At 43.0% G+C, this 14,279-nt stretch overlaps 1 protein-coding gene across 2 annotated transcripts in view; it reads left to right on the top strand.

Annotated features, from left to right (window-relative positions):
- PRUNE2 (prune homolog 2 with BCH domain) overlaps positions 1-12,778 on the top strand; it is a 90,443-nt gene extending 77,665 nt beyond the window's left edge. Inside the window, exons 11-12 of one of the 2 annotated variants that reach the window (XM_047102374.1) lie at positions 5,356-5,403; positions 9,526-12,778. In XM_047102374.1, coding sequence (XP_046958330.1) covers positions 5,356-5,403; positions 9,526-9,556 — 79 coding nt within the window. In that variant the 3' untranslated portion in view covers positions 9,557-12,778. The remainder of the gene's footprint in view (positions 1-5,355; positions 5,404-9,525) is intronic. The other variant, XM_047102385.1, reaches the window with a different exon arrangement.
- The last annotated feature ends 1,501 nt before the right edge of the window (positions 12,779-14,279 follow it).

The raw sequence follows: 14,279 nt of genomic DNA, 5'->3' as shown, positions 1-14,279 counted from the left end.
TTGCCACTAATAAAAGTAGTGAGTCGCCATAAAGGCGCCACAGGTATTGACGTGGGGGGTCAGAAACAAAATGCAAGCAGGAGGCAAATTTGCAAACAATGCAAAGAACCTGCAAATAACGAGGACTGGCTGAAGCTAATCATGAATTCTAACTCCTCGATTATAGCCCATGAAAATATGTTTTTCTCCAAAAAGGCAGTTTGATTCTTTCAGGGGGGCAGGCTTTTTCTCTCACGTTCTGTCCATTCTTTAACACATGTACCTGTCATTTTCTCCGTCTGTTGGCTCATCTTGCTCATTGCATTCATTTTTATCCCGTAAGGTACGATGAAGAGAGATCTTATAAGAGAAGTGTGAGGTAAAATCTCCTGATCTACAATTCACGCTGGACCCGCTGTGTGTGTGCACCTGTGTCTTAGACTCGTGGGTGACCTCAACATGCTATCAGAGCAAGAGGTCATTCTATCCGTCCCTTGTTGCATACCATTCCTGGTCTTTGTCTTGTGTGTAAAGCTGTTGAGGTCAGCCTGATTTGCAACTGAAACCCACTAGGCCAGATTCACCCTTGAGCTGGCCCAGGCTGCAAGCTGTCTCTAACTATACGCAACAGACCGGTGTGGACGTTTTCAGCTTTACTCCGCCAGCATGTTTCTGCTCTCCTTGCAACTTGTGTTATCTACCTACCTTTATGAAGGAATTTGCAAAGTAAACATGCAGAAACACCGAATGGGAGGAAATGGCACCATATCTAATCGAAGGAGCGTGTCTCAGTGCTCCAAAGGATGGTTTTTAAAGGCACATATGCTCCACTTATGTTTGGCTCTGCTTTGCTGAGTGACTCTCTCACGCTGTGCTTGCTTCTTTTCTGTTTCTTTTCCACACCGATAATTTTTGCTCATGCAGACTGGATGAAGAACTGAGGGAAGCATCAGAAGCAGCTAAGTAAGACTTGGTTTTCGTTCGGCAGCTGGCGTGATGTTGGCTTGCGTTTCAGGAATGAATCGGGAGAAGCCGCATGCCTGGCGTTTTATTTTTGCATCCTGATGATAATGCTGCACTTTAAAGGGTCCCCTTTGTCCCACATTAGATGCAATGTCTGGTAGTTGTACTACAATCTGTTTTCCCCTGTGATCTTGGTTACCTTAAGGAACGCATTTGTTACTGTTTTTTTTTTTTTTTTTGGTGGTGGTGGTGGGGTTTTTTTGGTTTTTTTTAATGTACATGTAATTTTAGGCACCACAGCAAAGGGACACATCACAGGCACCATCACATATAACATCCAGATCGTTGTTAGATAGTTTGAGGCCACAAAAGCTCATTAATTCATCCTAATAAGAGAGAAACGATGACAAGTCGAAATTTGGACTATGGAACCAATTTCGTGACTTTCCAAGTTTTTTTAAGCCCCTTATTTAGTGACTTGGAAATATGCTCAACTAAATAGCTTCAGAGTTATTTGGATGAATAGAAAAAGGATCATTACTCACTATTGTTAAAGTATACCTTTTGAAAAGGCAAAATCTTAACTTTAATACAAATACGAAATGATACCTGCCAATGATTTTACTCAACTAATTATTTAATGACAGACCCAGTAAAGTGTAAAAACCAGTTCAAAGGACGCTTGCAACGCTAGATTTCTGTAGGTGATTTATAAAGGAATGTTAGGATAAGATTATTGGTTTAGATGCAAAATGAATCAACATCCAACAGGGCAATAAACTGTAAATTAGGATTATCTTTTCCACTGGATTGAAATTATTAGCATCTCTGTCCCCCAAAGAGTTTCAAAATAGCTCATCAACAGAAAGTCAACTCAGCATTCCTTTCAAAGAACATCCCAGTAATTTCCTTTTATTTCCAAGTTCAAAAAATTTTTTCTGACACTTTATGTCAAATGCAGACAAGTACTATTTAGAATGTCTACTATATTAAAGCTTTTCCATTTCAAATATTGCCTACACCATTAATATTTATAACTAGTTCTCATTTTAACAGATAGTGCAAAAGCAGAAACCTGGGCAATGTCCAAACAGCTACAAATTCTGAATAAATACGTTTTGGTTTTTTTTTTTTTTTTTCTGTATAGATGTAAATGCCAATTCCTCATGAGAACAATCCATTGAGCTATTTTTTTTTTCCTGTAGCACATTTTTATTGCAGGTGCTATGTAGAATTATTTGCCCACAGTGTGGATCTTTTGGGTAAAAATTCGAGGATGAGGGGCACCTGGCTGGCTCAGTCGGAAGAGCATGCAACTCTTCATTTCAGGGTCATGAGTTCAAGCCCCACATTGGGCATAGAACTTACTTTAAAAAAAAAAGTTAATTAAAATTTGAGGAAAGATTTTTGCCTTAGAAATGTCGGCATAGTTTAGTGTTATAAGATTCCTATGCTGCGTTGGTTTTCTTTCAAGATAATGGACACCCATGTAGACTAACAGTACTCAGAAGTCTTTACATTTCTACTCTAACAGAATCTTCTCGGTCGCTAACTCAACTGTTACAAACCCGAAGTTGGGAAAGGAAGATGTTAGGAACCAAGGAACCAGATGTGGGCGTGAAGTGCCCTGTTAGCTTTTATCTGTACTCGGCTTACATTGTGTCATGAGATTCCCCGGAGACAGAAAGAGCAATGAATTTCTGTTTCAGATTCTTTTTTTTTTTTTGGATGATAATATCCTTATGAAATTAAGGAGGTGTTTTCAAGACAAAAGATTGAGGGGAGGGAAATCGATAACTTTCCAGCCAAACACATTATAGAGTCATATTGCCGTATTCTTTCATTATCTCCATTAAAACCTTGCCTTTTTCCATAGAATTTCCCACTCCACCCCCATCCATATTTCTACCCTTCCTGTTTATGCTCCCATAACGAAACAGTTATCATTTGGGATTTATTGTGTGGCTTTCTCCTTTTTTTCTCTCTCTCTCTGATCATTCCTTCTCTTCCCTACGCCCACAGACTCTCTCCCTCGGTATCTAACTAGCCTCAGGTGGTCCTGAGATGTCTGGATCTCCTTGCTGAAGGAAGGACCCAGCATATCTAATACAGAATAGATGCTCAGGAAATTTCTGCTGCATAAATTGACAAATGTGCCTAAGATTAAGTTCATCCCTGTAGAGCAGTGATTCTCAGGCTTTGCTGTGCATCAGAATCACCAGGTGCACTGGTTCAAACACGGTATCCTGGGACTCACCCCAGAGTTTGATTCAGCAGGCCTGAGAATCCGGAATTCTAACATGTTCCAGTAATGCCGATGTTGCCTGGCTCAGGACCGTGCTCTGAGAATCAGCACTTTAAATACCTGAGTAGAAATAACTAGATTTGTCTTAGGAGTCTATGCTCTTGCTTTGGATTCAGTGGGTAATCTGCCTGTCTGAATTCCCCTCCAACTGATCCTCCTCCTTTTGATGGTGACATTACACGTGTGAGGAATTGAAAGATATTGGCACATTTGGAAAAGTAATAAGAATTTCACTGTCGGCCCCACAGAGGATTGAAATGCCTCTGAATCCTACCATTTTAGCCCACTAACTACATCTCCTTAACTATCTTTCAGCCTCTGGAGTGACTCCCAAATCCTTGGACAGACGGTATATGAGGATTTGGGGCCCAGAAAACTTGGTCACTGCAGATCTGTGGTTTAGTTCTAGAAGCCAGATAACCCAGGTTCTTTCTATTAACAGACACACGCTGACTTTCCACGTGACCTTTATTAGAAAGCTTCGGGCTGGTTCTAACCAAAGCAAACATACACCTTGTCATGGAACAGAACCTATCTGTTGCTTTGCTTTCTTTTCAAATGTTCACCTTCTCCCCACACACACACGGCCTCTTCGTTGACTTCCTTCAGCCTGTCTTCTGTTTTCCTTAAAACTTGGCATCTATACAGGAAAGAAAATATTTTCAAAGGACTAATTGTATAGAGAGAGCCATTCTTATTTTAAAGAATCCGTCCGCTGCCTTTGGAGGGACAATATTAAATGGATTGCAAATTGCTGTTTTCGCGGGAAGGATCGCGCAAAGTTAAAAAAAAAAAAACAGAAAAGCTAGATTCGGAAGAGCGCCTTTTCTTGACTCCGCTCCAGCTTTGCTAGGTCTTTCTGGCATACTGTCAACCCCTGCCTGACGGCCCTTGTTCACTCAAGTTGCCAAAATCCTCTGTAAAAATACCTGACCACCAGTGAGAACGGTGGAGGGAAGAAGCCCTCTGCCCTTCCCAGTGAGATCGCCTTCTATCATCTCAACAAAATGCCCGCCGTTAGGAACTAAACCTCTCGTGTTCGAGCAGATACATTAGCTTGTGAAATTATTCACATTTACAAAAGGAGCTCTCATTTAAAAAGATTGCAGAATCTCTATGGGGCGCCTGGGTGGCTAAAGTCGGTTAAGCTCAGGTCATGATCTCACGGTTTCATGGGTTCAAGCCCCAAGTTGGACTCTGTGCTGACAGAGCCTGGAGCCTGCTTTGGATTCTGTGTCTCCCTCTCTCTCTGTCCCTCCCCCGCTCAGGCTCTGGCTCTCTCTGTCTCTCAAAAAAAAAAAAAAAAAAAAAAAAAAAGTTTAAAAAGATTGTAGAATCTCTTTAAATAATCTTCGCCGATAATAAAATATAAGAGGAGAGAAAGTACAAGTTGAAATTGATCAAATTAATATAAAGTACATTTGAAATTTGCTAACAGGAATTCTGCCAATATGGAATATCAAAAGCGGCTAATATTACACCAAAAGCATGAACACATTCATACATTGTAACAAAACTATTATTTCGTTATCTTATATGGCTACATTTTTTTTCTTTCTGGACACATTCAGTGCAGGTTAATCTTAGGATTCACTTATAGTACTGGAACACAGCTCAGCTGTATTGTGTAAGTGTCCCAGTATTTTTCTGTAACAAAGCTGACATTGGCATTTTTTTTGTTAGTGTCTAGGAAAATCCTCATTCTTGTACAAACTGAAAGTTAACTGTGTTCATGTGCACATAAAAATGGGGCTGCTTGAGAGGGACTGTCCATTGTGTATAAAGTATATTATTTGGGTTACAAATAAAAATTTGCAATATCATGATCTCCGAATAAGATAGATTGAAAAGTCAGGAAATAATAACAAGAACAGAAGAGACCCCTGGAGTTGTTTGGAATTTTTCCATCTCCCTTTTATGTTTCTCAATCATGGGCAATTAGTAAGTTTCAAAACCGGTGGTAAAAGAATCAGGTGTAGATTTGTTCGCCATTAGCAGTGAGACCCACATCACACAGTTTAAAATACCCGAGAGTGTTGTGCCTACAAAGTGGTAACAGTGGAGAAAATGTTTACTTGCTTCCTTTTTTTTTTTTTCCTTGCACTCAGAACTAGCTGCCTTTACAATGATCCAGAAATGTCTTCTATGGAGAAGGAGTAAGAACTCACCATCAATAACAGCTATGTGGTTACTTGTAGTATTGTATGGCTGGGCTCTGAAAAAAAAAAAAAAAAAAAAAAACGCATCAAGGACTGGGTAAACTCTGTTTAGATGTTCAGCTTTCATGTTCTCTGTTTCTCAAATCAGAAACTTAAAGAGAAGTGTGCCGGCTTCGCACTGTCTCTTTCATGATCACTATTACATTCCTTAAGGACAGCTGAAGTCTATTTGGCATTCTGTTTTCCAATCCAAAAACGAGCAGAAAAATGAATATTAGAGCCAGATGTTAAGAGCATTTGGGCAACTCTGCTTTCTAAGTTACTTCATCTATTTTCATTAGTGAAAGTTGGGACTTCCATTTGAACTTCGTATCTTAGTGGATGGGGGAGAAAAGTGTCCTTGTTTTGAAAATTCCAAGAGGCAACAGAGTCTAGATGGGACTTTAGGAATGATCTAGTCCATCTGACCTCATCCTGTGACAAATAGAAATCACACACCTAGTGGAGGGTCACCATGTGCCAGGTTCTATGGGAAAAGCCTCATGCACATTATCTGAGTTCTATCCTCAGAATAATCCCACGAGGTACATGTTGCAAGTATGGAAAGAGTGGCATAGAGAGATTGACCGGTCCAATGTTTTATAGCAGTAAAAATGCCCCAGGGCTGGGCTTTGATTCTGCATGCAGACCCAGTGGTTCTGAAATCAGAGATGGTCATAATTCTGGAATGGGCGTGCAGCCCCTGATCTAACTTTGGTTAGACCAGAAAAGGACACACTTAGGTGCTTCAGAGAACGGAGTTGACTATTGGCCAAGTCCCTTTCAGGGAATGAAGTGTGGCCGCCAACGTGCTCTCAGAGGGAACCCGGCGATCCTGTTAAGGGCTCCTCATCTGATCTGAGCTGTGGCGAATTTAACACTGCCCTTCCCAGGAACCCAGGAGGGACAGAGATCGGATTTGCATGTCTCAGCTATTGTCACGTTTTGTTCTCTTTGGACCTCCTTTCCCTCAAGGTCCAAAGCCAGGATGGAAAAACCGTAATGCCACAGCTGTGTAGCCGCCACGTTGACCTTGTAGTTTAAAGTTGGTGGACAAAAACCCCAGAGAGAAGGTCCCCGCTAAAGGAGGAAAGAACAAACGTTGTAAGGAGACCTTTGAATTCACACAGCTATTTTTCAGGAGGTGACGCGTGCCCCGCCTCTTTGCGATGAAGACAGTTGCTTCAAGCACATTGCCTAGCAAACATTCTGCAGGGCAAAGAGGAGTCCCTGAAGCCACTTCCATTCTTTGCGCAAAATTTCCCCTCTGCAAAACAGCGCCCCCTACAGCAGAGTCCCGGGCCTGCAGTTAACGAGCAGCGGGGCGTGACTGTCACTCACTGGCCTATGGCTGCCACATCTGCGGGCTTACCCACTCCTTTGCCTGTCCTGTTGGGCTCCTTGTTTGTACGGAGGGGCTGATCGGGTTGGGGAGAGGGCAAACAAGAGGGCACTGCTCCTTGTTTGCGTTCATTCCAGGGCTGGGCGTGGGGGAGGGAGGCTGCTACCAAGGTTGACGTTCCTTCCCTTAGAACATATTCTTCTCCACGCTTCCGTCTTCTTCAGCCCGGCCTTTCCCAGGCACGTGATCTCAGCGCAAAGGATGAGATCCAAGCCGAGGGCCCAGAGTGGCCAAGGAGTTCTTAGGCTGACTTCTAGCCCTGGCTTTCTGGCTTTCGTTAGTATCAGAATAAGGGGCTTTATTTACCTTTTTTCTGGCTCCTGCCTGGAAGCATTTTACACCTTCCGTAGCTAGTATCGAATGGAGAACCTGAAGAAGGAGCAAAGGCTGTTTTTCAAGGAGCTCAGGCAAGCCAAGAATGAAATGAAATGAAATGTGCCCCTCTCCTTTTCCTTAGAGAAAGAAAGGAAAGTTATGCCCCCCCCGCCCCCCTCTTCCTATATAAAACACAAGAGTTTTTATTCATCACTAAACAATATTCTCAGGTACTTTGTAAGGAAACTCATTTAACATATGTGAGAAGCCGAAATGGCCTAGGGTAAAATTATCAGAAGGTTTCTCGCGGGAAAGCTGGTTAGAGAAAACCAAGCCCATCTGCCCAAAGGTCAGGAATAATCCTTTTGTATTTCAGTTCTGATTAAAAGTAAGTTGTTTGTTTGTTTTCTTTTTTCCCGAAAAAGCATACTGTTTTCAAAAGTATCCCCAGATGCTTGTCTCCTTCACTTCCAAGTTTGGACTTTATTTGTTCATTCATGTCCTAAGACTTGCATATGCTTTAAAAATATTTTTACATAAATAAATAGTGTATCTGATCCAGGGGAGGTGGTACTTACTAGGGGAGACTTTAATTAGTAGCACTGTTGGTCACTTTACTGTCCCCACAAGATAACTGTTGTCTCAAAAATTAAACTTCAGTGGGGTTTCCTGTATTTAAGAATCATCCACTTTTGACTCTCTCTTCTTCAATAAACCACATAAATAGGTTTCCATGTTTCAGCTTTTTGTTTACCAAAAGCTGAAGGGAAAAATGAAGCCCTAGAAAGTTTACCAAAAAGTCAGTATGGGGGCGCCTGGCTGATTCAGTTGGTGAAGAGTGCAACTCTTGATCTTGGGGTTGTGAGTTCAAGCCCCACGTTGGGTGTAGAGATTACTTAAAAATAAAATCTTTCGGGGCGCCTGGGTGGCTCAGTCGGTTAAGCGTCCGACTTCGGCTCAGGTCATGATCTCACGGTTCGTGGGTTCGAGCCTCGCGTCGGGCTCTGTGCTGACAGCTCGGAGCCTGGAGCCTACTTCGGATTCTGTGTCTCCCTCTCTCTGTCTCTGCCCCTCCCTGGATCACCCTCTGTCTCTCTCTGTCTCTCGAAATATTAAAAAAAAAATTAATAAAAATCTTTAAAAAAGTATGAAAAATGAGGTGCTTCAGAACAGGCATCCTGGTGTAAGGGGTTTTGTTTGATCGTTTTTTCAGATTTTTATCAGGGTTCATTTAAAAAAGATCCTGAGGTACTCACAACTGAAAACACTTGAGACTTAATCCTTAGCAAGCCTCGAGAGAGAGACAGGATTGATCTATTTCACGGATACAGAAATGGAAAGTTAGGCAAGGCAGGTGACTGGCCCAAAGCCCCAAGCTAATAAGTGGCAGAATTGAGCGAATGTGAAAGGAAAGCTTTCTTTACTCCTGTAAACTCGATGGGCAGGCACATGGGTTACCAATGGCTTTATTTGCAAAGCTGCTCGAAGGATCCCCCACCCGCCCCCAGCTGCTGCACATCCCACAAGCAAACCACAGTCCCTGTGCAGTGTGCGGAGGGTGGGGCCGGGAGGGCAGGTCTCATTGAAATCCACAGATGACTCCCAAATGGCCTTTTTCAGTGTTTTCATTTGTTCCTGGCTGAAATTCTTCTTTTGAACATACAGACCGGAACTCTCTGGTCAGATGGGTGTCAGAAAGTTTTGCTAGGTTCACTAAGAGGCAGAAGAGAGAAACCAGTGGAGCGGGGAGGTTTGGGAATCATTTTCTAGGTAGTTTTGGGAACCCACTAGACGTTAAGAACAACCTTGTCTTAGGTTATAAGAATCCATCGCGTTCAGGTGGACTGACCCCTGTCATGCAAATTCTTGGACTCCTGCAACTCTTGTGGGTTCCTTTGGGAGAGAGGGGTAGTTTTTCTATTTCATTGTTGCCTTGTATGTGGCATTTATCAGATTACTGATTTCAGGCAGATCATGTATTCGCCCCACAAGGGAAGGTCATTGACTAGAAACAGGTAGCCCCCTCCTTCCCAAAATGCAACAGGGTTCCTTAATCTACTTCAGCAAAGAGCCCTCACACCCGTCTTTTGCCTCCCTAGATCATTTTGAGAGGCGTAAAATGCTTCCAGAAACAGTTTCGTAAAAATAAAGAAAAATTCCACATTTTAGAGAAAGCCTTGGTCATGAGGGAGGGTTGGGTTTTACTGGGTTTTTTTCTAGCTTAAGAAACTTGCATGAGCTCTTTTCAGTAAGTCCTTGGAGGAAAAAAAAAAAAAGCAAAGCACACGCCACTCCCAGCGATCACCAAATGCTTCCTATTCAATTTCTAGTGTTTCTCATTGTGTTCTTCCTTTTTTTCTAAGTATTGACCTGAAGCTGAAAGGAAAGCCCTAGTCCCGCCCGGCTGGAAGAAAAGGATGTTCTGCTTCGTGATTCTGCTGAAACATACCCACCTGGGAGAGACAGGGCGGATGGTACTTTTTTTTTCCACTTTGCACTACCTGGTGCCATTCTAAATTTCTAAGGGGAAACACAGTAAGGGAACTTGTTTACTCTTCACGTGTTTTATGAAATTGCGTGTCCTTTTCCTATTTTGCCAATTACGTGCCTCGAAGATTTCGGTTGAACCTTAGCAAGAAAATAGGACCTTCCGTCTCCATATTTGGTTACCCCTTGGTGCCGTGATATCTCCTCTCTTAGACTGGTGTTGACCAGTGAGATACCCTCGGTCCGCTGTTCGTCGCGAGTGGATTTGTTGGCCATAGATTAGCGGGATTTCTCCTTGGTGACCATTTCAGGTTTAAAACACAGGGGGCTCGACTCTCCCTAGGCCAGTTACCTTTCTGTAGCTCTGCTTTTCAAACCCTAAGCTTGCTGGGCACAGTTGGAAAGCAGACCCCGGTGGAAAGCTGTCATCGGCCATGTGCCCGCTTGGTTCTTGTCCACGTGAATCCTCTCTTAGGTCTCAAAGGGAAGCCAGCTTTCTCATTCACCTCAGTTTTATTTTGGTTCTCAAATTGGGTATCATGTTGTCTGTGAGTGGTCTCTTTAAAAATCGTTATTCCTCCAATGAATGTTGGAAATTCATTACCCGGCCACGCTCAGCTATCTAAATGTCTCTCTCAAAAAGTAGTCTGCTTTAAGTCACTTTAATCTGGTCACTTCAGTCACCTCCCTTTAATCGCATTTCATTTAACTTGAATATGACCGTGTACTATCATTTGCAAAATTTCTCTGTGGAGTCTTCGCATGCCCTTTCAAAGGCCACACGTGGCCTCGCATCCGTGGGCCTCCAGCGGGAGGGTTGGCAAAGCAGTGGCCAGACTTAGCATGCCGCCTGATTTCACGTGGCCTTCCTGTGAAGGATGGCTTTCCCATTTGGGCTGAAAAAAAAAAAGTTGTTGTTTTAAATATTTCGTGACACCTGAAAAATCATTCACATTTCAGTACCCATAAATGTCTTACTGAAACATGGCCACACAGATTTGTTTACAGACTCTCTCTGGCTGCTTTTGCACTACAGCAGCAGAGTTGAACAGTTGTTCACAGACCATGTGGCCTACAAAGCCTAAAATATTTACTGTGTTTGTGGAACAAGTTTACTGGGCCGTGCCTGCTCCTGCTCACCTATTCTTCACCGCCCCCCTCCCGCCTCCCCCGCATTTGGATTTGGATATGAGTTTCTTCGGCAGAATGTATAAATAAGCCTGCAAACTAATTTATTCTTTAAAAAGAAAATGTTGGCCTCCGGAGTCCGTAAAATAAATGGCCTGCTGAGAAAAGACGGGGAGTCCCGGCCACAAAAGCATGGCTCACAGTATGTTTACGTGACTCAAAGTGAAGCCTGCTGAGAAGGCTTTGGGCTATTTACAGGTGTTGCCAAGGTCCTGCCCTTACTCTGGGAACCATTGTCATTCTCTGGTATCACCCGTCGCTAGTAGGCTAGCAACAGTAAGAATGGAGTGGAGAGCGGGGTTCCACCATAGACTTAGGGTGATAACCGCATCCAGGAGAGCTGTCTGGGGTGCCCTGAGCCCTGGATCTCATGAGCTTTGAAACACTTGGAGGTAGACATCTTTGTACAGGTGACCGAATTTTGCTGACCTCCTTCGCTTCGTGACCTCTCCCACCCACCTTCCAGACATGTTCTCATACACACGGGTCAGCTCTCTTTCCTCCATGAGCCATAATTCACTGAGTTCCCCCCTCTGTGTCCCTCTCAGCTGAGCGTCTTGTCCAACTGTGTTCTCTTGGGTCACCTCCCTCCTAACCTCTGTCCTGTCCAATAGAAAAACCCTAGAACATGCCCTGTCTCTGAGGCCAGCTCCACTTTTCAAAGCCCAAATTAGGCCTCTCCCAGAGCTTAGTGTTGACATAAGACCGGTGACCTAATATTCGGTTGGTTCACCCATTGACCACTGTGGCTCTGGCACAGGTATTAACAATGCTCCCTTTTGCTCAGCCGTGGTCCCGTTTTGGAAGACGAATTACGTGGTACCCCCCGCCCCAGCCACAGGAAGGAATGAAGAAATCAGTGTTGTGTTTAGTGGTGCAAGCCTAAGGATAGAGCCAACCACACACAGCAAGAATTTCACCAGTCACGTTTCCCTTGAGCTTGTCTGGCCCGTTCACGGAAAACTACTCAGGTGGTGTTCTGTCTGAGGCGTCATCTTCCTCCCTGGAAATTATGACCATCGTCCGCAGTCATTGATTTTGTTTGGGCTGATCTATGGGCTGCATAGCCATTCTGATAGGCAACTGCTATTTTATTATCTTAAGACCATTGCACGTGCTAGAGAAAAGCCACTATGTAAATTCAATCCAAGTAAATAGAATTCTAGAAGAATCCTGAAAAAAAAAAAAAAAACCATCATCCCTAAGCAGATAGGTAGACAGATGTAAACATTCACATCAGTAGCTATCTAGCCCTTGCATTCTAAGCGTTCTTGCTTTGGTTCTGACTTCTGGGAACTGTTTTACACTTTTCCTGTCACTTTGTAGTTTAGGGGGAACCAAAGGGTCCCAGGGCAAAAGTATTGTTCTCCCAAAGTGGCACTACTCTTTGCTTCGTTCCTTGATTAAGAAAGAGAACATAAATCTGCACTGAAGTTTCTGTCAAGGAGTGAGGAAGTTTGTTTCGTGGCAATCAATAGCTGGTTGTGGAAGAAAATCCTGAGGTTCCCATTGAAGCCATACAATGTTTTATGGGGTTACCTTCTAAGATACACTCTGACATGTGTGAGGAAGTCACTACTCTAAGCTTTTGTGTTGTTAAAATCTCATTTGAAGTATTTGGTTTTGGTACTACGTTTGCAACTCCTCTAATCACAATGCCTCAGTAGTTCGCTCCCTTAGAAACATTTAGATGTGCACAAATTAATCTTTTATATATTTGAAAGTTTTTCTACCATGTATTGGATTGCTCAGAATAAAGTATCTATTAGACTTTGTTTTGGTAAATAACTAAATGATTTCTCCCTAAATAGCGTGGATCAATAATATAAAGATGTAACAACACCATATAAAAAAAAATATATATATATATATAGCCTCTCTGTATAATTCAGAAATAAAAATTGATTCCACAAGTTACGGACTTTCTTTTTCTCTGTTTGTCGAGAATCTTTCTCTAGCTTCACTTGTGCAGAAGACTTCGGTGACTATCTGTAGCCCGGCCCTTGGCACTCATTTTGGCTTTCTGGTCACCCAAATAGATTCCCTTTTCATTTTTTGCCTTCCATGCCTCAATGACAAAACCTTTCAAAATGTGTTGTTTAGCCTCTGGGGAAGCAGTGTCTCCCATTGGAGGCATCTCCATGTTTCACAGTTACTTGATTTTTTTAAAAAAAAATTTTTTAATGTGACAGTTACTTGATTTTTGTCAACTTCTCCTTTCTCTGCCCTTTGCCTTTTTGCCTTTAACACCAAAATGCATTAATGGCATTTTCCTTTTAGTTTGGGGTCCCCCTCCCACTTCCACTTTTACAGCCTTGAGGCAAAACCAGACTTGGGAATTAACCACTGTGCTTAAAAAAGAGAGAGAGAGAGAGAATCTCTAATAAGCAAATCTGTGCCTCTCCGAAAGTGGTGGGAGTAATCAAATGAGAAGCTGTTCTACAGAAAGTGAGACCTTGCATGTTCTCATGATCTATGACTGAGTCCTCGTGGGTATTGTCCTCTGCCCAAAGAAGGTAAGAAGGACAGGAGAAGACTGAGAAGTGATTATGGTCAAATGAAGTTCATGATACTGCAACATAAACTGTTCCGTGCATTCTCCCCCCTTTCCCTGCTGTGGTGGTGGGAACTGGGGGCAGGCTAGGAGTCCAGCACTGGGGGAGAAGATGGGTAGAATGTGGTAGAAACACCCAGTGGCAGATTATACAGCTGTTAGAAGTAACCGACTAGGGGAGCCTGGCTGGCTTAGTCGGTAGAGCATGTGATTCTTGATCTCTGGGTTGTGAGTTCAAGTCCTGCGTTGGGTATAGAGATTGCTTAAAAAGATAACTTTGTTTTTGTTTTTTAACATTCATTTTTGAAGGAGAGAGAGAGAGCATGTGAGCGAGAGAGCAGGGGAGGGGCAGAAAGAAACAGAGAGACAGAATCTGAAACAGGCTCCAGGCTCTGAGCTGTCCGCACAGAGCCTGACACAGGATCCGAACTCAAGAACCACGAGATCATGACCCATGCCAAAGTTGGACGCTTAACCGACTGAACCACCCAGGTGCCCCTTAAAAAGAAAATCTTAAAAAAAAAAAAAAAAAAGGCAACAAACTACACATTCATAAGAGCATCACTTACAGGGTAGAGTGGAAAAGAAAAACTCAATAAAACTTCGGGCCATTTATGTAACGTCTAAACCTATACATGGAGACACCAATGCTCCATATTATACAAAATCCACGCATATGTAAGGGTTTAGCACACTCATTAGTTACAGGAAGGGGCAGGAGTAGGGATCCAGGATGAAACTGGGAGCCAGTTGGAAAAACCACAATCAAAAAGAACATGGGTTGAAGTTGAATGAAAATAAAGATCTGTTCCACTTTCGGCCATAGATCCTGGAAAAGCTGTGTCCAGGCACTCCGCGTCTCCCAAAGGGCTGTTTCCTCCGCAGCTT

Source organism: Lynx rufus, unplaced genomic scaffold, assembly GCF_022079265.1.
Source record: "Lynx rufus isolate CCGP_SWC_20201006 ecotype Redwood Valley unplaced genomic scaffold, mLynRuf1.p SCAF_10, whole genome shotgun sequence".
NCBI lineage: Eukaryota > Metazoa > Chordata > Mammalia > Carnivora > Felidae > Lynx > Lynx rufus.
Note: the sequence above shows the minus strand (reverse complement) of the source record. Positions and strands in the feature narration are given on the sequence as shown.